At 35.2% G+C, this 17,401-nt stretch overlaps 3 protein-coding genes across 4 annotated transcripts in view; 1 reads left to right on the top strand and 2 right to left on the bottom strand.

Annotated features, from left to right (window-relative positions):
* Positions 1 to 11,029, bottom strand: part of LOC116174142 (ran-binding protein 10-like) — a 33,262-nt gene extending 22,233 nt beyond the window's left edge. Inside the window, exon 1 of one of the 2 annotated variants that reach the window (XR_004146039.1) lies at positions 10,513 to 11,029. Coding sequence is in view for 1 of the 2 variants with exons in the window: in XM_031491965.1 (XP_031347825.1) it covers positions 10,513 to 10,705 (193 nt within the window). In the remaining variant the exon portion in view is untranslated. The remainder of the gene's footprint in view (positions 1 to 10,512) is intronic. The other variant, XM_031491965.1, reaches the window with a different exon arrangement.
* A 2,530-nt stretch (positions 11,030 to 13,559) lies between these two features.
* Positions 13,560 to 14,618, bottom strand: LOC116174963 (SAP30-binding protein-like). Its single transcript, XM_031493001.1, has 2 exons — positions 14,093 to 14,618; positions 13,560 to 14,043 (listed from the first exon to the last, which is right to left on the bottom strand). The coding sequence occupies exons 1-2, from the start codon at positions 14,616 to 14,618 to the stop codon at positions 13,715 to 13,717; spliced, it is 855 nt and encodes a 284-aa protein (XP_031348861.1). The 3' UTR covers positions 13,560 to 13,714.
* Positions 14,619 to 15,542: 924 nt separating this feature from the next.
* LOC116175038 (WD repeat-containing protein 89-like) lies at positions 15,543 to 16,984 on the top strand. Its single transcript, XM_031493092.1, has 5 exons — positions 15,543 to 15,801; positions 15,859 to 16,088; positions 16,138 to 16,598; positions 16,651 to 16,845; positions 16,895 to 16,984. The coding sequence occupies exons 1-5, from the start codon at positions 15,644 to 15,646 to the stop codon at positions 16,961 to 16,963; spliced, it is 1,113 nt and encodes a 370-aa protein (XP_031348952.1). The 5' UTR covers positions 15,543 to 15,643; the 3' UTR covers positions 16,964 to 16,984.
* Positions 16,985 to 17,401: the final 417 nt, after the last annotated feature.

Below are 17,401 nucleotides of genomic sequence, written 5' to 3'. Positions count from 1 at the left end.
CATTATAGGGAGGCACTTGAAAAGTTTAATGCTGATTTACTGAATATATCAAACATAACAAGCAACCATAATAAACTTACAATGCCAGGAAATCGGCTGCAATAATTTTTGGCAAATCAACTGAATAGTGATTGTGATTATTTAAAAAGTTATATTCACCTGATTATTAATAACACTCCAATTCCATTAAAATCTGAGGTGATTAACTTGGGATTAATAATGGATAACTGCCGTTTCGCTTTCGGATGTTGGGTGGTTGAATATGAAAAATTAGAGATTGTTGCAAAGTATGTGCTTATATAATAGAATTATAACAACAGCAACCCCGCCTTACCTTTCAGATAAAATTGTCTATCTACACAATTGAAAAAAATTTAGTGGTGGAGTCACGAACTGCTGTTCAAACAGTTGCATAGAGATAGAAATGGCCCTAGCATGGGCGCGGCCATGATGTGCACTTTTAGTTATTTTCTAGGGGAATTTTCCTAGTGCTCAAGTGTTGAGACTATTGCAGCCTTGGAAAATGACATGTGTCACAGTAATTTATTTAGAAAACGTGAGGTTAATGCTTGTCGAGTTGTTTATTAGTTGATGTGAATTTCGCGCCAAGTGAGTGCACATCATGGCTGCATCCATGTAGGTGTCATTTGTCAATTCAGTATTAGTCCCCCGAGTCCATCTTAATTTATAAGTTCGTGGGTGGAGTCCTAATTTTGTAGTACACCTGAACATGCATAGGTACTACAATAATTGTAAAATACAAATACTTTCAAAAAATGCCCATTTTCGTCCTGAAAACTTACTGAAAATGTTAAATCTGCATCTATTTTAATACCGAAGGTAAAAAACCCGGATACATTAATATACAAGGTGTCTCATTTTCGACATTTATAGGGTATCTCCATAATTTTATTTTAGTGCTATAAAAACGTAATAGGTATATGCGTCACATGCTCCTTTTGGGTCAAAGTTAAAGTAGTAAAATCAAAATTTTAAAATATTCGATACGAGGGAAAAATAAAAAATTGTCAATTGCAAGATGACACCCTATATTTCTTAGTTTATAAGACACAGAAAAATGTTGATTACAACTGTTTCTTGATAATCACGTTTTCAAAATAAGTATATGTAAAAAGGTATCGGACCTAACCTTTATTTTTTAAATGGATCACCCAGTGCATTTTAATGTAAAGAGCACAATTTAATCTCGTTTCAAAAACATAAAACGAAAATATTAAAAAATTCAATATCGATTCAAAAAATTAAAAATATTTTAAACAAATTCAAGTCAATGTTTTACCATTTTCCCGGAAGAGATTGGTGCATGATTAAAAAATTTTCCCTAAGCGATTAGGAAAAAAACATTTCTTCCTGCATTAACGGGGGGCCTCTATCAAACGAGACATTAACGAGTTTGCTACGCCTCTTCCCTCACACAGACGGATGGAAAAACTCCCTTAAAACAGCACTTTATTTTTTGAAAAATGCGCTAAAAATGCATATCCGTCAAACTCCTGATTGTACAGCGCCAAGATTTACAAAATGAGTAAGAATCGTTGAGGATCACAAACAAAATGTAAAAATATACACGGTGTTCCATTAAAATAATACTGACTATGCCATAACTTCAAATTACGTCACCATACAATGTTTAACTTACGTCACAAAGTGTGTTTTACTTAAAATAACTTTTGGATAAACCTGTAGAATCGTTATTTTTAATACCTTTGGGCCACACTGTATAACTATTGCTTACAATAGAAAAATCGATCAGGAGGGGGGGCGACTATTCAATTTTATTATTCAATAATTTCCACGTTATGATAATGCTAAGGATATCTGCTCGTAATAACAACACAAATTCCATTGCCATTACATGGGAAATGTCGAAGGAAATTTAGCAATCGTGATTAAACAAAAACGATAACACTCGATTTCAAAATTGATTAACCTTTATTTTTAGAAATAATTGACGAGATTCTTACGTTGTTTTGTTTTTGCTTTGATCATTTATCGGATCGTTCGGTACACCTAATTAAATTAAAGGTTGTTGCATTTCACAATCGATACGTTGCTTTGTGCACTGTATGTTTTTCACAAAATTAACTACAAGAGATGCTCGTAGAGATGTGTTCTATGATTTTTGTATAAAACTAATAATAGCATTCATATTCGATAATGTCATTCCAATTTGCATCTTCGGATGCAAGAGTAGAATTTCGCCAATATTCCATAGACTATTGAACTTTTAATGTAAACACACACTTCTGTTTTCGCCGAGTCAGCCGCCACCTAAGCAAATGCTCAATGTAAACAAATAATAATAATAATAATCATAATATTTTTAGAACCTCATGGCATAGATTCAGCAAAACGCTGCTCTTCCATCTACACCATGACAAAACAGAGAATATTTGTACAGAGCAAAACAGCGAAAGAAAACAAAATTATTTTAGAATAACTACTTACTAAGTATAGTGAAATGATGAATGAACAGATTGAAACATAAAAGACAATACGAACAGGAATAATCAACAGTAACACGAAATCAAATTAAGAGTGAATTAAAAGGTAAATGCATAAATGAACTCTGTTACACTTAGGGTACAGCATTCAACCTGACCAGGATACTAACAAATTTAATTCGTAGATTATATTTAATATGCTAAAAAAAATTCCCTTTCGGCTCGACCGATTCAGGTGTACCTAGGTGGATTTCTTTGCGCCGACAAAAGAGATACCAACAGGTTACCTGCACGTTTGCCAATTTGAGATAACATCTGCTTAGCGATTGTTCGATCTTACATGCAATGTAGATCAGTTCCGACTGATCGACAGGTAGCATAAAGGATAAAGATAAATATATCCAAAAACTACAATGTCACAAATCAGGCCTAATTCCAATTAGTTCCAAGTTACGTACCCCATTAATGTGTTTCAGATTACGATATAGATAAAACAAACATAGGTAATTAAATTATCACAAACGACATAACCTAAAAAGAAACGTCTTAACAAAGAGGAATTCTATGAAAATAACTTTACCTAAAGAGGATACAGCCATCCCATTCGAGTAAATACGCTTTTTCATACGTATTTTTGCTTCTGTTCTTGATTGAAAATTGCCACCGTTTCCGTGTATCAGCATCTTTCGGCACTTTCAAAACAGAAGTTTGTTGTTTTGTATCACGTTTTGCATTTCGGCACAATGCACGGTTTCGTCATTTTTGCTTTCGCTATTTAACCGGCTCCTCACTTATTTATATCAATAAAATATTTTTTTAGTTTTGTACAGTTTTGTTCTATTCAACAGTTTGAAAGAGATAGCCCCTTCTATAAATATACGGAACCAAGTTTTTATCCCCCCACCACGCTATTAACAACATGATCACTATAATACTAAGCTAACATGAACTCGCTAGCTATCTTTATCACGTTTGCTTAAAGTACGGCGTCTATAATTATATTATAGTCATCGAAAGTATAATGTTGTACAGGATGAGTCAACGATTGCTAGGAGTAACTTAATGCCTTGAAGGTAAGATTTTTCGATAGAGTGCTTTTGTATCATATGGTTGAATATTTTCAACATTTTACAATATTGCGTTCACAAACTAACACGCTAAAAAAGTACATTTTTAGCGTATTTTCCTCAAAGTGAAAAATCGCTATTGGTTGCACTTTGACGTCCGTCCGTCACACGTACTCCTTCCAAACCACTGAACTGATTTTGGCGATATAGGACTCATTTGAAAGGGCTTGGTCCGAGGATTCCGTGCATACACATATTTTTTGGTTTTGCGCATGCGCAGTGTCAAAAATTTGGTTTAACCTAGGGTTTAACGCATATGCGATGCTAACTTTTTTATTTATGAAGATATTTATATGAAACTTTATATGTAAACACTATGTATATAAGTAAAATTAACGACATTTTCAAAATGTTATTTTGCGCATGCGCAATGCTAACTTTCTTATTTATGAAGACATTTAAATGAAATTTTATACATAGGCATTTGACATAAAGACATACCTAACACCAGTTGCAAAATTTGGATTTGCGCATGCGCAATGCCAACTTCCTTATTTACTGAAGCATTTAAATGAAATTTAACACATAGGCACTTGGAATACAAGCAAGTCTAACACCGGTCTTAAAATTTGGTTTTGCGCATGCGCAATGGCAACTTTATTATTTACGAAAGCAGTTAAATGAAATATCATATGTAGGCACTTTGAATGAAACTAAAACTAATACCGGTTTCAAAATTTACTGTTTACGCATGCTGTATGTTTTATTTATGAAGGTATTCAATAAAATTTCTAATATGGACAATGCGCAATGCTATTTACGAAAGCATTTAAAAGCGTTTCACTTGGCGTTTCATAAAGAGAATGAGACAGCATTAACAATTAGGAGGAAAATACGCTCTCGTCATTTATGTTTGCATAAGGCTCCGTGTATTTGAATGCATTTCTTTAATTGTACCCGGTACCGTGTCCTTGCACGACTTTGCATTGGAAATGCTTAGGTTTTGTATATGGGTATGAAGTTACCAGTTTCCTCAAGCAGAAAAGAAGACAGAGGTGTCGCGTAAAGTGTAGATTGTACCATACTCGGCCGCAATCGGTCGATTAAAGAAAGGTCGAGGATACTGTCGATACGGTACTTACTTAATAGTACGCAATTGTTTTGTTAATTATAATCTAAAATTCTCGCAGATCTCCTTTAATAGGATTAAGAGCATGTTATGATGACGCTTATTATTCAGCAAGTGATGCTGGGCGAATAAGGTTTTATTTGTGTTTTACATATGGCGTTATACGGTTATCACTTTCAATGTTTCCTCGATGTTTCCGATGACTGCATGGATTGCGAAATCTGAAATCTAGATGACCATGCCTGGATGACATTAGGAGTTAAATTAAATCCGTTTTGTAGTGTTTTACTGTCAATTTTTATTCTCCAGTTTTTAGACATAAGTATTTTTGTTTAGATAAATAAAAATATCTGAAAAATTATTTTCAATATCAACAACATAAAAAATAAATTAACAAAAATAAATTTAGTTATTTTCAATAAGTACTTTTAAGTTGTTAAAGTTACAAATTTTGAGATTTATAGTGGGTTTATAGAATTATTATCATTAGTTCCTTATCAAAAATTATTAAGACATAGCGAATAGAGACAAAGATTTATGGCGTGTTGCTAACCAACGCAACCATCCTGAGCGTAGTAAACTAATCTAAAATCACCAATAATTTTCCTATGTATTAAAGCGAATTTCAAATTAGGATGTCGCAAAGTAACACCGGAATGTTGTCAATATTGGCACATAAATACTGGTATGTTAAATACATTACCGTGGCAATATGCCACCTTAGTACGAGCTCCATGTAAAGTACCAAAAGTAGTCTGAAACCTTGTGAATCTTGTTAGCCAACATTGACAAACCAGGGTTGGTTTTAAATGTTCTCGGGAAGTAGGATTTGACATTTTTTCTTCGCACGTCTTGTTTGTTAGGTTAACATACATGCATTTCAAATTTGAAAGCTAGTTCTCACTGCATTCGTTAAATTTTAAATCGCCTTTATTTCCTATACCTAATGTTGCCAACTTGGCACAAAATAGTGGATTTTAGTGCCAATTTGACCACTACTGTGTGCGCTTCTAGCTTAGATGGAGATTAAATCTGACCAGTCTCTTGACTAACTCAATAACCACAACCTGACAAGATCGCCTGTCTGTGTAGAGTAGCAAAATGATTTTTAGGAAGTTTCTTAAGCACGTTGGATGCGAAATTTGGCATTAAAACGTTAAGAGTAATCAAAATGAACATTGGTAGTTTCAGAATTTTGTTTGTTCTAGTTAAAACGATGCGTGAAGAGACCAAATCGATCTAATTATTTCACTAAATTTCCATTTCAATACTGCAAGGTATGGTATTGGAAAACTTATCTACGTTTGGATAGCGTTCCGGGAAACGAGGCAGTTTGTCGCGGAGGATATCGTCCATTTTTTACTTCATGTGGATAGTAGAACAAGACAACTAATCAAGAATGTGACAGAAAAGCTATGAAAAATCGCTACTACCTTCGGCTACGTGAGGATTTGAGAGATTTAGGCATCGGGTGAATATGAGAATCACGTCGCAGTTTTAGCTGAAAACGTCGACGTAAACGATCGGTGACGCATCGGTTGCTACGTTTATTCAGGTGGTTGCAAAATATTGATGCAGACGACGGCAATGACGTTGACCTAAGAATTAAATGTACGCCCTGACGCAATGTCATTGCTGTATGATATACTCGTAAAAATTCATGACAAAAAGAACAAATTCATGTACAATTCCTCTGGAAATATACTCTGTTAGTAGTTTCACTTGTGCGTTTTCTGAAAGAAAATTGAAAGTAATCGGAATTTTCTGGTTTTTTATTTAAAGCATGATAATAACTGTTTTATTGCGCAACTTTTCCCTAATTTGACCATCGTCGTATCTTCTATGGTTTCGAAGATCACCATGACAGACATCCTTATCTTGGACACAGTGTATATAAAACAAAGTCGTGTATGTTACTTCATCCACTTATAACTCAACAACGGCTGGACCGAGTTTCATAATATTTGATTTGTTGGATTCATCTCCAACCCGAATAGCAGAATAACTATTAATAGTCCAAGCAACGAAGCCCAAAAAAGGCTGAATAGAAGAAAAAAATCGTGTAGAAGCCAATTTTGGCACAGATGTAGGGGAAGGTATCCTGAACAACATACTAAAAGTACTGAGGGGTGGGGTGTGAGCTAAGGGAGGGGGGGAGGTTAAAGGTCCCTTTTTTTAGTTTGTCGTAAATAATTTGAAAACGGTTGCTCCTAGTTAAAAATTTTGCTCTAGAGAATTAAACAGCATAAAATTATCTACAAAACGATATAGCACAATATATAATAATAATAATAATACTTAATGAAATCCAGAGAAAAGAAAAATCAAATTTTTTTTAATTTTAACCGGTACGCACACGGGGTGTCCGAATGCGATTATGATACGTAGGCGGGAGGGTGGAGGTCCACGGGGAGTGCATGCTGGAGGACAGCAAGGACGTCATTAGTTCACTCTAATCACGCTATGAGGCTCCTATTGTTCAATTGTTTCATCCATTCAAATGCAACATATTGTCCCATGACAACGACGTGAACGAACTCATTCAGTTCCATTGTCTTTAGTGGGTCTTTACGATAAGTTGCGCATCTTAAAGCTAGTGTGTTTAATTGACTTGTGTTTTACTTTACTTGATGCCACATGATTAACTATGGCTGATAAGTGTTTAATTTGCGAGGATGATGTTGACAGTAATTTATGTTATGTATAAGTGGGGAAAAATGGAATAACTGGATTAGTAAGACTAAGATCTAGTATTCTAAGAAAAGATGGACAAGTAGCCAGTTTTAGGAGCAAAGAAAGCGGCCTGTGTTTTTTTACAGATACAACAGTGGCTCAATAACCCCTTACCCAATGGGGTTGGGCCAGACGGGGTACTATTCTCAGTAACCACAAATGATCCAATGGCACTCGAGGCGATAGTTAACACAACATTTTGCCGATGTACAACTGGGTGCAGAGGGAGGTGTGGCTGCCGCAAAGCAGGAATTGCTTGCTCCGTCGCTTGCGGCAGTTGCCTTGGCATGTGCACGGATGGAGCCCCGAACGATGCCATCGATGACGACGACGATGACGATTTTGACTCCTGCCCACAGAATCTCGCCTACGTAACATAATCGGAATCAGACTTGCCGTGTATTACGACTATTTTAAAATTTTTGATTTTTCTTCCCTCTGTATTTCATTAAGGATCATCATGACTTATATACTGTGCTATATCATTTTGTAGGTAATTTTATGGTGTTTAATTCTCTAGAGCAAAATTTTTAATTAGGAGCAACCGTTTTCAAATTATTCACGAAAAACTAAAAAAAGGGACCTTTAACCCCTCCCCCCACCCTTAGCTCATACCCCACCCCCCAGTACTTTTAGTATGTTGTTCAAGATACCTTCCCCTACATCTGTGCCAAAATTCGCTTCTACACGATTTTTTCCGCTATTTTTCCTTCGTTGCCTGGACTATAAAATATAGAAAAAAACACGAAAAAAATATAAAGAAAATTATTAAAAAAGTAATTAACTAATGACACCATCCGATGAAATGTTGTGAGTCTTGCCAGCCGTCAAATTAAACACTACCAAATTAAGTAAAAAGTGATAGCCATACTTCCAAATATTTCAAGTGTGCACAGTGTGCCGCTTAAAAATACGCAGTAACTACTCCAAAATAAAGTCTAGGTACACATTCTAATTTTGCAGCAAATCGTCAACATATTCTGAATCGACATCTCTTAAGACACAAGTCTTCAAAAGTTTCTGAGTAAGTAAACACCTCCCGAAATTCCCACAAACGGGAAAAAAACAGGATTTTAAGTTTTTCAATCGAAAGGCCTTATGGTGTACTCCCAATGAACTTGGAATTTGGATTTCTTCTTTAATTTTTTTCTCAGCAACCATAAGAGTTACAAAGATGGTCTTTGAATAGGTTTTTGGGTATGCCCTATTCAATTTTGAAAATTTTTTTTCAAAATTCCTACCACGAAAGGGTACACCCCTAGTGGGGGGTGCGAAAAAAATCTGATTTCGACGAAATTTGGTATCTGGGGGTTTTTGAACATGAAAATGACGAATTTGGAATAAGTTTTTGAAAATTCGAAAAAAAAGTTCCACTGCAATTCTTGGCCGGACAACGAAAATGGCGAGAATTTCACGAAATTTGTTGTGTTGCAAATAACAAAAAAATAAGGATTTAAGTCGATATTATCATAACATGATCACAAAAAATTCGATATGTCGATCATGCTATTCAAGTCTGCAAATTCGATTCCAAAAAGAGCCCTAAGGAGTTTCTAAACAAATCAGAACATTTATTTCTTATTGTAGAATCTACCAGCGGACACCGAAAAAAAGTTCAAGGGTTCAAAATGGAATATGACCCCTGAAAAAAACTCAGACATCACCATTCTCACTTCCATTGACTGACCAATGATGTAAGCCCTCGCTGTAACCGAGGCTGTAACTTATATTCCATATGCAAGTTAAATGTCTCAAACACTGCAGGATATAAAAAAAACTGTGTAGATCGGTAATGAAGCGCATACAAACCTATGCGAGGACCTATGCTTATATCGAGGCTTTATAAACATCAAGTCTTAAGATAAGCCAAAGAATTAGTCCATTACGTATGTACCTACATCGTATTTAGGAATACCATGTATATCTTAACCTATAATGGTCAATATTGGAAATTTTTATTTCAGAACATTTGACGAGGTCTTTTGCATTGTATTGATTTTCGAGAAACTATTTTAATGATTTTTTATAACTTAAGCAATCCTACCGTTTTCTAAGATTTATCAAGTAGGGAGCCTCTAATATTTTATAAATGTGGGACCAACGCCACATGTGCATCTTAAAGCTAGGTATAATTTTTCATGAAAAAATAAGTGAAAATAGTGTACCTACCTACTGGAATTTTGATTAAGTAATTGCTTTAAAACCTTAGCAAACACTAAATCTTCCCATCAGTGTATCATAGATTCACTCACTGGTGACTTTCTTAATGGTTATAAAATGGAAATCTAATACCTACAGCACAGATTAAGTATGGAAAATTATAATTACGGCAATTGAATATATACGAGTTTGGCAATGAAAACTAGTCCCTTATGGACAACATCCACAGATTCAGAATGCGCAGCAAAATTTTGAATAATTCAATACTTCGTCTAGATATACCTAAATTGGTATTGAATTGATGAATAATTGAACGGACGATAACAGTAAAATATTTCGTAAATATTTCTATGAACATGAACGCATCCAAAACATAACACGATCTTTATAAACAAAAGAATTGATTCATTAAAGTATGCAAGAAACATTGCGAATATGAGGAGGGGAAATTAAACGTATTGTTTATTTATACGAATTTAGAAAGGACAGCATGTATTTAACAATAACAAATACCTAAAGTCGCAATATTAAAAACAATCACAAAGTATTTCCTAATAAAAGGAAGCGAATCGTAAATGAAATAAAATTAGAAAAACGTAGATTTCTAATTTTAAATTAGCTAATTAAAATGTAAGGCTCCATAATATATAAATAAAAAAAATGCGCAATGCACCAATTAATAGAGGGATTGCATTAACACTGAGGGTGCAATGAGTGCGGGATAGTCGATTGTGGTTGCTATATCCACATACACACACAATGTCATAATCAGCTGATTTTCTTTGTTTGCAATTCAGTTTGCTAGAATCTTCCAGGGTCGATGACATGCATTTTAAATGTAAACGCACGATACGCAAAAAAGCTACAACGCAGTATTCGGTTAAAGATAGCCAGAATACAAAAATTCCTTGCATGACGACCTATTTATTTCTTAACCCAAACCTTGAACGATTCCTACCTTTGTAATGTACACGCAAATTATTCTGGGATAACCCGATGTAGTTATATTTTTCTTTCGCACTCCACGCACGTGGCAGGGGACTCTTCTCTTCGTTCACTGCCGGATACAGTTTTTTTAAACGATCCACCGCACCATTTTGAGTCTCAAACGAAGGATCCATCGCACTCCAACTACTACCACCGGCGGCCATTACTAAACTCGCTTGCCCTTCGAAGCCTATGCGCAGGCTTCGGAGTTAACAGGTTTGGTAATCAGCTGGCAGATGTCACAACACTACCTACTATCACATGTTTGCGTCGTCATAGTAACTGCGTCGTACACGTGCATCTAACTCGTATACTACACAGCCTGTTCTTTAATTTAATAGTAAAATAAACGAACTCTTTTTCCCGTTATTCTTGACCACGTTACGAATTATTCATTGTTACGAATAAACGTTTTGACACTACAAAATCACACTGTATCAACTTCGCAGTAGGTAGGTACAATTATTTTGCCACAACCGAGCAATAATCGGTTGCGATTCTCAAGTGTTTTGATAAATAATCAAAATTGCAAAACACATCCATTTATATATACAAGGTGGTGAATTGCGTAACGCACCATAGGGATTTCAATGTAAAATTCATAACATGCGATTATTGGCCCCCCAAATTATTTTAGAGCAAAAATGTATTAAGGTTTTTTGTAGAAAAAATCTTTTTACGCCAATCAACCGTATTAGTTTTCAATTTTTTGCATAATAAAGACGGAAAATTGGAAAAATAAAACCCGCATCTTTTTCAATAATCTGCAATGCCATGCAATTTTCTAAAACATAAAGAGATATCCAGTTATCAATTAGCAGCAGTTCGAAATTGATTTTATGATCCACTTGGTTACTGTCTTGCAGTTAATGGTAACTTATTCGAACATTTATTGTAAATTGTTATATTAGCAAACCGTTTTTAGTAATTTGGTCTTTCTTTATGTTGAATTCGCTGTTCTAAATATCATACTTTTTGATAGAATTTGATTTGTTTTACAGCAGACATTCCATGGCAAGACGGATATTGGCGTAGTTTTTGTATTATAAATTGTCGTTTTAAACAATCCTGCCATCTTTTGTTCGCCATGGAAACCTAGATGTCTGCAATAAAAACATTTTAATGCATCAAAACTAAGAACTTTACGCTCTTTGCAAAAACTTCAAAATATATAGGATGGTCCGTCTCAAAAAATACAGTTTAGAGTCATATAAGAAAACACCCTGATGCATAAAAACTGTGTATCGCGATGAATTCTACATAAAAAAGTACTCTAAGAAAATCAATTATCTTTAATAATAAGAAAGTTATGGAGCATAAAGGAAATCGACTACATTCGAGAAACGCTCCCTGGCGGCCAAACGATTAGAGCTCGGATTAGAGATAGCGCAATTCTATTTGGCCCAGTCATTGTTTCTTTAAAATTGATCTCCAGACACCTAGGCCTATTTTTCTCTATCTCTTAAAATAAAGGGCGCTTCCATAAGAAAGTGTCCAATTTGGAACAACCTGTGCATATCTTTCGACACTTAACTTCTCAGGATATTCGCAGTGTGAAGCTTATCGATTTTACCGGCAGATACCCTCGCAGATACCTCAAGTTTCTACCCTCCGCTTTCCCTTTGCTAGTAGCCTTTTTTGACATTTTGTTCTCTCATTTTACTTTTTGATCCCAATGGCCGATATCAAAAGCAGACGCTATATATTTAACTTTTGGTATTTCTTCATGATAGAGGTGTTCAGTATTTATAAATAGGTATGTCTGACTTTTACTTTTTAGTACCTACTTATCTAAATAGTTTTCAGATGTGCTTGTACAGTTCTGCTTTACCACACAATTAAACACAAATATCTGTGCACTGTGGTCTTCGTATTAGCATTGTTTAAATACTTTAAACAATGGTGTTAGGTACTAAGAATCATTCTCTTTTGGTAAATTTACTCAATAGCAAACGTTATCAGTGCCGGTTTACCGGTTAGGCACGCCTAGGGGCGCCTGCCATTTAGGGGCGCCAGCCGCCAGTGTACCACCAAGTATCGTACGCCATGAGCAGTACGCACACTAAATGGAAATTCCCATAAAGATGTGCTTACTACTTTTTAAATTCAATTCCTTAGTGTTGTATCATTTTTTACGACAAAGATTAACAGTAATTACACATTCATTTTGAAATATGTACATTTACCTACTATATAACAGGATATGAAAACTGAGAAGCTGCAATTTTTGTATCAAATTGATATACGTAATCGCAGTGCTACTATGAACTTTTTAAGAAATTCTCTCGGCAGAATGAGACTTGAATTGGCACTTCTACACATGAATAGTGATATATTAGACCGCATAAATGTTGAGGAAATTTTGGATAAATTTGCTTCACAAAAGGCTAGAAAAAAAATGTTTTAGAGAACTATGACCTTTTTATTATTTAAAAATACCTTTTTCGATTCAGTTTTAGAAAATTATTATTTTTTGTTATCTTAAAACGCAAATAATACTATTCCATTGTCAAGACTAATTTTTTAATAAAGGATTTTTTTAAGGGTCGGGTGGGCGCTTAAAGGGCTGTGCCTAGGGGAGAAAATGTTCCTAAACCGGCACTGAACGTTATGCCTCTACTGTAAGCATATCATACCTTATGATAGCAAATAGGAGGCCCATTTGCGTAAAAAAACCAAACCAGTTTATTTTCTCAAGGAGAAGCAAAAGAAACAATCGTCTTATACCAAGGTCCCTTGCTACTGGTATTGTTACTCCATATACGCAATTACAAAATGGTGGAAACAAACATATTGCAAAACCATAAATACATGTGGATACCAGAAGAAACAACATTTCACGGATAATTTAAAATTCCAATAAAAAAATCTGTATTGGTTTTTAAAAACAGTTGCCCGACTCTTATAGCAATCTGTTGCAGCAATTCAGCTTTCAGGGTACAAATTTTCAAAAGCCTGCACATAAAACTTTCACAAAAACATCTTACTAGAGCTCCCAAAAAAATAATATAAACAAAATTACTAATCACAAATTTATAATAATAGGTACTAACCTTAAATACTAATCACATGTAATGTAATGTAATCACATTCGTATAGTTTTTTCACAATAAATCTACAAATGTCCGCAGCGTCATAAACTATAACACTTCATGATCTCCCTTCCTAACTCATTATGGTCTCGGTTTCTTAGGTAGTGATCCAAATGCAGATATCACTGTGCCTTTCGTGCCGGTAGCGCTACTTGTAAGAGAGGGCTGCACCAACCCGGCCGGTTTAATTGTTTGCGAAGATGTACTGTTACCCCCTGGTTGGTCCCATTTACTTTTTCTTTTTTTGGGATCTTCGTCGTGTTTTTTGGTACCCGACATTACTTCCACTTTCGACTTCCTATCCTTTTCACGTTTCTCCATCTCGATCTTCTGCACCTTGGCCAGTTCTTCGTAGAACGATTCCTTTCCCCATCTAAGAGGATCGTATATCTCTGGTGGATAATTTGTACCTGCAAACAACAAGAGTTAACCGCAAGTGCGCGACTACGATTGAAGTACCTAATTCGTTAATTCCACAAAACTGGATTAATTTCTCGTATATGCTGGGATTACGAAAATCTTTACGTTGTTGAATTAATGCGTTCATATCTAATGCATTGTTTTGCATTTTTTCATGTAATTTCAATATTTTATCTTGCAGATCGGCAGAACAATGACCTGGTGGTTCAGGGGGTAGCTGAATGCCGTCATCTTCAACTTCGTCGACTTCCGCAACAAGAGTGCTTTCTTTATCAATGATATTTACAATTGTTTTACTCCCGTGTAAATCATCAGCTTCTGCATCATCGTCGGATACATAAGTATCATCATGGTAAGAGACCAATTTGGCAACTTTTGTAGTAATTTTTGAGGGTATTGGTGTAGATGGTCGAGATGTTGGCGTTGACTTGTTTTCTGGTGAAACACTTGGAGTTGTTAACGTAACAGACCCTTGATTCTCGTGTGCATGCTCTGTACCATCTTCTTCGCCCTCTGAATCGGTATAAGATGCAGTAAGAGATGCCAAAGCCATACTTTGATTCATTTTGGGAGTATTACAAATTACGCTTATTACAAGTTTGCGCACTTTCGTGTGGCGACAATTACACAGTACTGTTTAATTACTTGGCATTTATACATTACTTATACCAAAACAACATTTAAAAACACTGAAAATGAAATTTAGTTTTGTTGAGTTAAAAAACATCAATTTTAGGTTAGTACAGAAAAAATTCTGTGATAAACTGTGTCTACGCTGCCCTGGCAAACTGAACCATCTTCTGTTTTACGTTAAGGCTTGTTTACACGAGAACAGACTTATTCAATCATGTTGGCGCCCTCGGACATGCCCTTTCAGGGACTTTCTGAGCGTGGTGCCACTGCAAATGTGATTACTAGGCGGTCACCTTTCGCAAGTATGCCCCAAGGTTAGCGCTTAATTTCTGCAACTATAGCTGAAAACAACTTACCCCCTACTTTCTACTTTTCAAATATTAGGCAAGCCATTTCCATATGAGAAATGTGTTTCGATTATCTCCACTTAAAAAAAATACTTTTACAAAATTATGTAAAAATTGGGACAAGTGTTAGTGTTTGTTTACAATGAACGTATACGTAAGAAATACATAAAACTTAAAAATTTCGCAAAGTTGAACTGATAGAAACATACGAAGGTGTTTACAATGAACGTAATTTTTACGTACGTATACGTAAGCGATATGGAAGTCTTGCGCATAGTCGCAAAAGTTGAAAATGTTTCAAAGTTACGTACTGTTAAAGATCATACTACTATTTATTATGGTCTTTGGTTTATTGTAAACAGCGAAGTAAATTTACGGAAACGATACGAATATGTACGAGTTACAGTTTATGAAATATTTATGTATACGTTCATTGTAAACAAACACTTAGTCTGCTGAACAGTAGGTATATGAGACACTGACAAACCTATCGTCCCCTCCAACATGTATCACAAATCACATGTATAATTTTTATAATTATTAATTATAACCTCACTTTTCTAATTTTCATTTGTATGGCTGGGTACTGCTAGTGTTGCATTTATAAATAATGGACCATAAAAATTCCTCGGAACTAAACTTGGAGGACTATGACAGTGACTCAAATGAAGATGAAGCGGTCAGTTCTATAAATGCCTGCCCCTTAGTCACGGAGAAGGAAATTAACCGAAAAGATGATTCTTACATTCTACATTTATCAGCGACATCGTATGCACCTCATGCACGTGTAGAGTGGACTCATTTTTAATAAACACAGCGTTCTAGTGATGCCAGCTGCAATATCCTTATCGGCACATCGAATAATTCTTGCGAGATTTTTCGTTTAGGCGAAAACCGGCTCGCCAAATTGGAGACTTTAGAAAATTTTGAGCATCCGATCATAGGAGTGCAATTTAGTCCAGAAAGTAACGATTTGATGTATATTGCTACATCTCTTGGTAATATTCAGCTGTGGGATTTGAGAACGCCTCAAAAGTTTGTCGTTCAATTCACAGGTGTGTTTTAAATTTAAACGCCAAGTGCTTTTAGATGTTTTAATTCTAGAAAAGAAAGAAGAGGGCTCGTCAAATGATCTTAAAACATTAGCTTGTTTTAATGCATCTGCGAATAATCGTCTCTTAACTGCAGGGACTGAACTTTATAAGGGTGAAGCCTTTATATTGTTTTGGGATATTAGAAACACAACTTTGATGGGTGGTTATTGGGAATCGCATACTGATGATGTTACTCAAGTTGTCTTTGATCCAAATGATGCTGATAAATTGATGTCAGGTTCTGTAGATGGCTTAATTAATGTGTACGATGTTAAACATACTAATGAAGATGATGCTTTAATGGATTCATTTAACACAGAATCTTCGGTTGAACAATTATGCTGGTATAGTAACAAGGGCAAAGATTTTATTAGTTGTATTACTCACACTGCTGATGTTCAGCTGTGGTCTCCTGACGATGCAGAGCCTTATGCACATTTTCGAAGAAGTGATATTACCAAAGCAATGAAGGTATTTTAACGAGTGTCTGTGTAGTTCAAAACATTGATATGTAATTGCTTAGCGCAAATCGGAAGCACATTGCTATGTAGCAGGTGCTCACAGGTTACTGGGGAACGAGCTACTTATTTTAGCTGGTTCTAATTGGAATGATGGAGAACACTTGAAATGTATGTCTACAAGTAACAAAAAACTGGAATCATTTGGTACATTGAAAGAGAACAGGCAAAGGGTTCGATGTAGTGTTTTTAATCAATACGTAAGTAAATTTTGTGTTTACAATCTCATCTGTAATGATAATTTTACAGCACAATCTACTTATGACAGGAGGGGAACAAGGAATATTAAATGTGTGGAATGTAAATCTGAATGTATAGACAATAAAAGATTGATTTGCATTTTTATCTTTATAAGCAAAAGGTTCCTTGAATTTTTCTTTTATTTACAAAGAGGAACACAATGATATATAAAATGTTTAGGCAGGTGATATGATATACAATACAAGCAAGATGGGTCAGTGGCTTAAGTAAGGACATGCCCGACCCCCACTGCAGGAGGACCAATTGTCTTATGGGCCGGCAGCTCTCGGCATTCATTTCCATTATAATAATAAGTGCATATAATGGATGTAACCAAAGGACCTAGATTGGGCAAAGCTGGTTTTTAATCAGGCCTTAAACTTTTCCATACTTTTGGACATAACTAAGCAAAGATGCATCAATAAATTAGATCTACTAACATTAATAATGTAACTATACAAAAATAACTGCAACAATTATATAAATCAGTTAGTTGTTTAATCTTTGAATGAATCT

Source organism: Photinus pyralis, unplaced genomic scaffold, assembly GCF_008802855.1.
Source record: "Photinus pyralis isolate 1611_PpyrPB1 unplaced genomic scaffold, Ppyr1.3 Ppyr1.4_LG6, whole genome shotgun sequence".
Lineage (NCBI taxonomy): Eukaryota > Metazoa > Arthropoda > Insecta > Coleoptera > Lampyridae > Photinus > Photinus pyralis.
Note: the sequence above shows the minus strand (reverse complement) of the source record. Positions and strands in the feature narration are given on the sequence as shown.

Coding starts and splice junctions, on each gene's coding strand:
- LOC116174963 (XM_031493001.1), bottom strand. CDS start 14,618: ATGAATCAAAGTATGGCTTTGGCATCTCTTACTGCATCTTATACCGAT. Junction 14,044..14,092: donor TTGTGGAATTAACGAATTAG/GTACTTCAATCG, acceptor TGTTGTTTGCAG/GTACAAATTATCCACCAGAG.
- LOC116175038 (XM_031493092.1), top strand. CDS start 15,644: ATGGACCATAAAAATTCCTCGGAACTAAACTTGGAGGACTATGACAGT. Junction 15,802..15,858: donor CTACATTTATCAGCGACATC/GTATGCACCTCA, acceptor ACAGCGTTCTAG/TGATGCCAGCTGCAATATCC. Junction 16,846..16,894: donor GTAGTGTTTTTAATCAATAC/GTAAGTAAATTT, acceptor ATAATTTTACAG/CACAATCTACTTATGACAGG.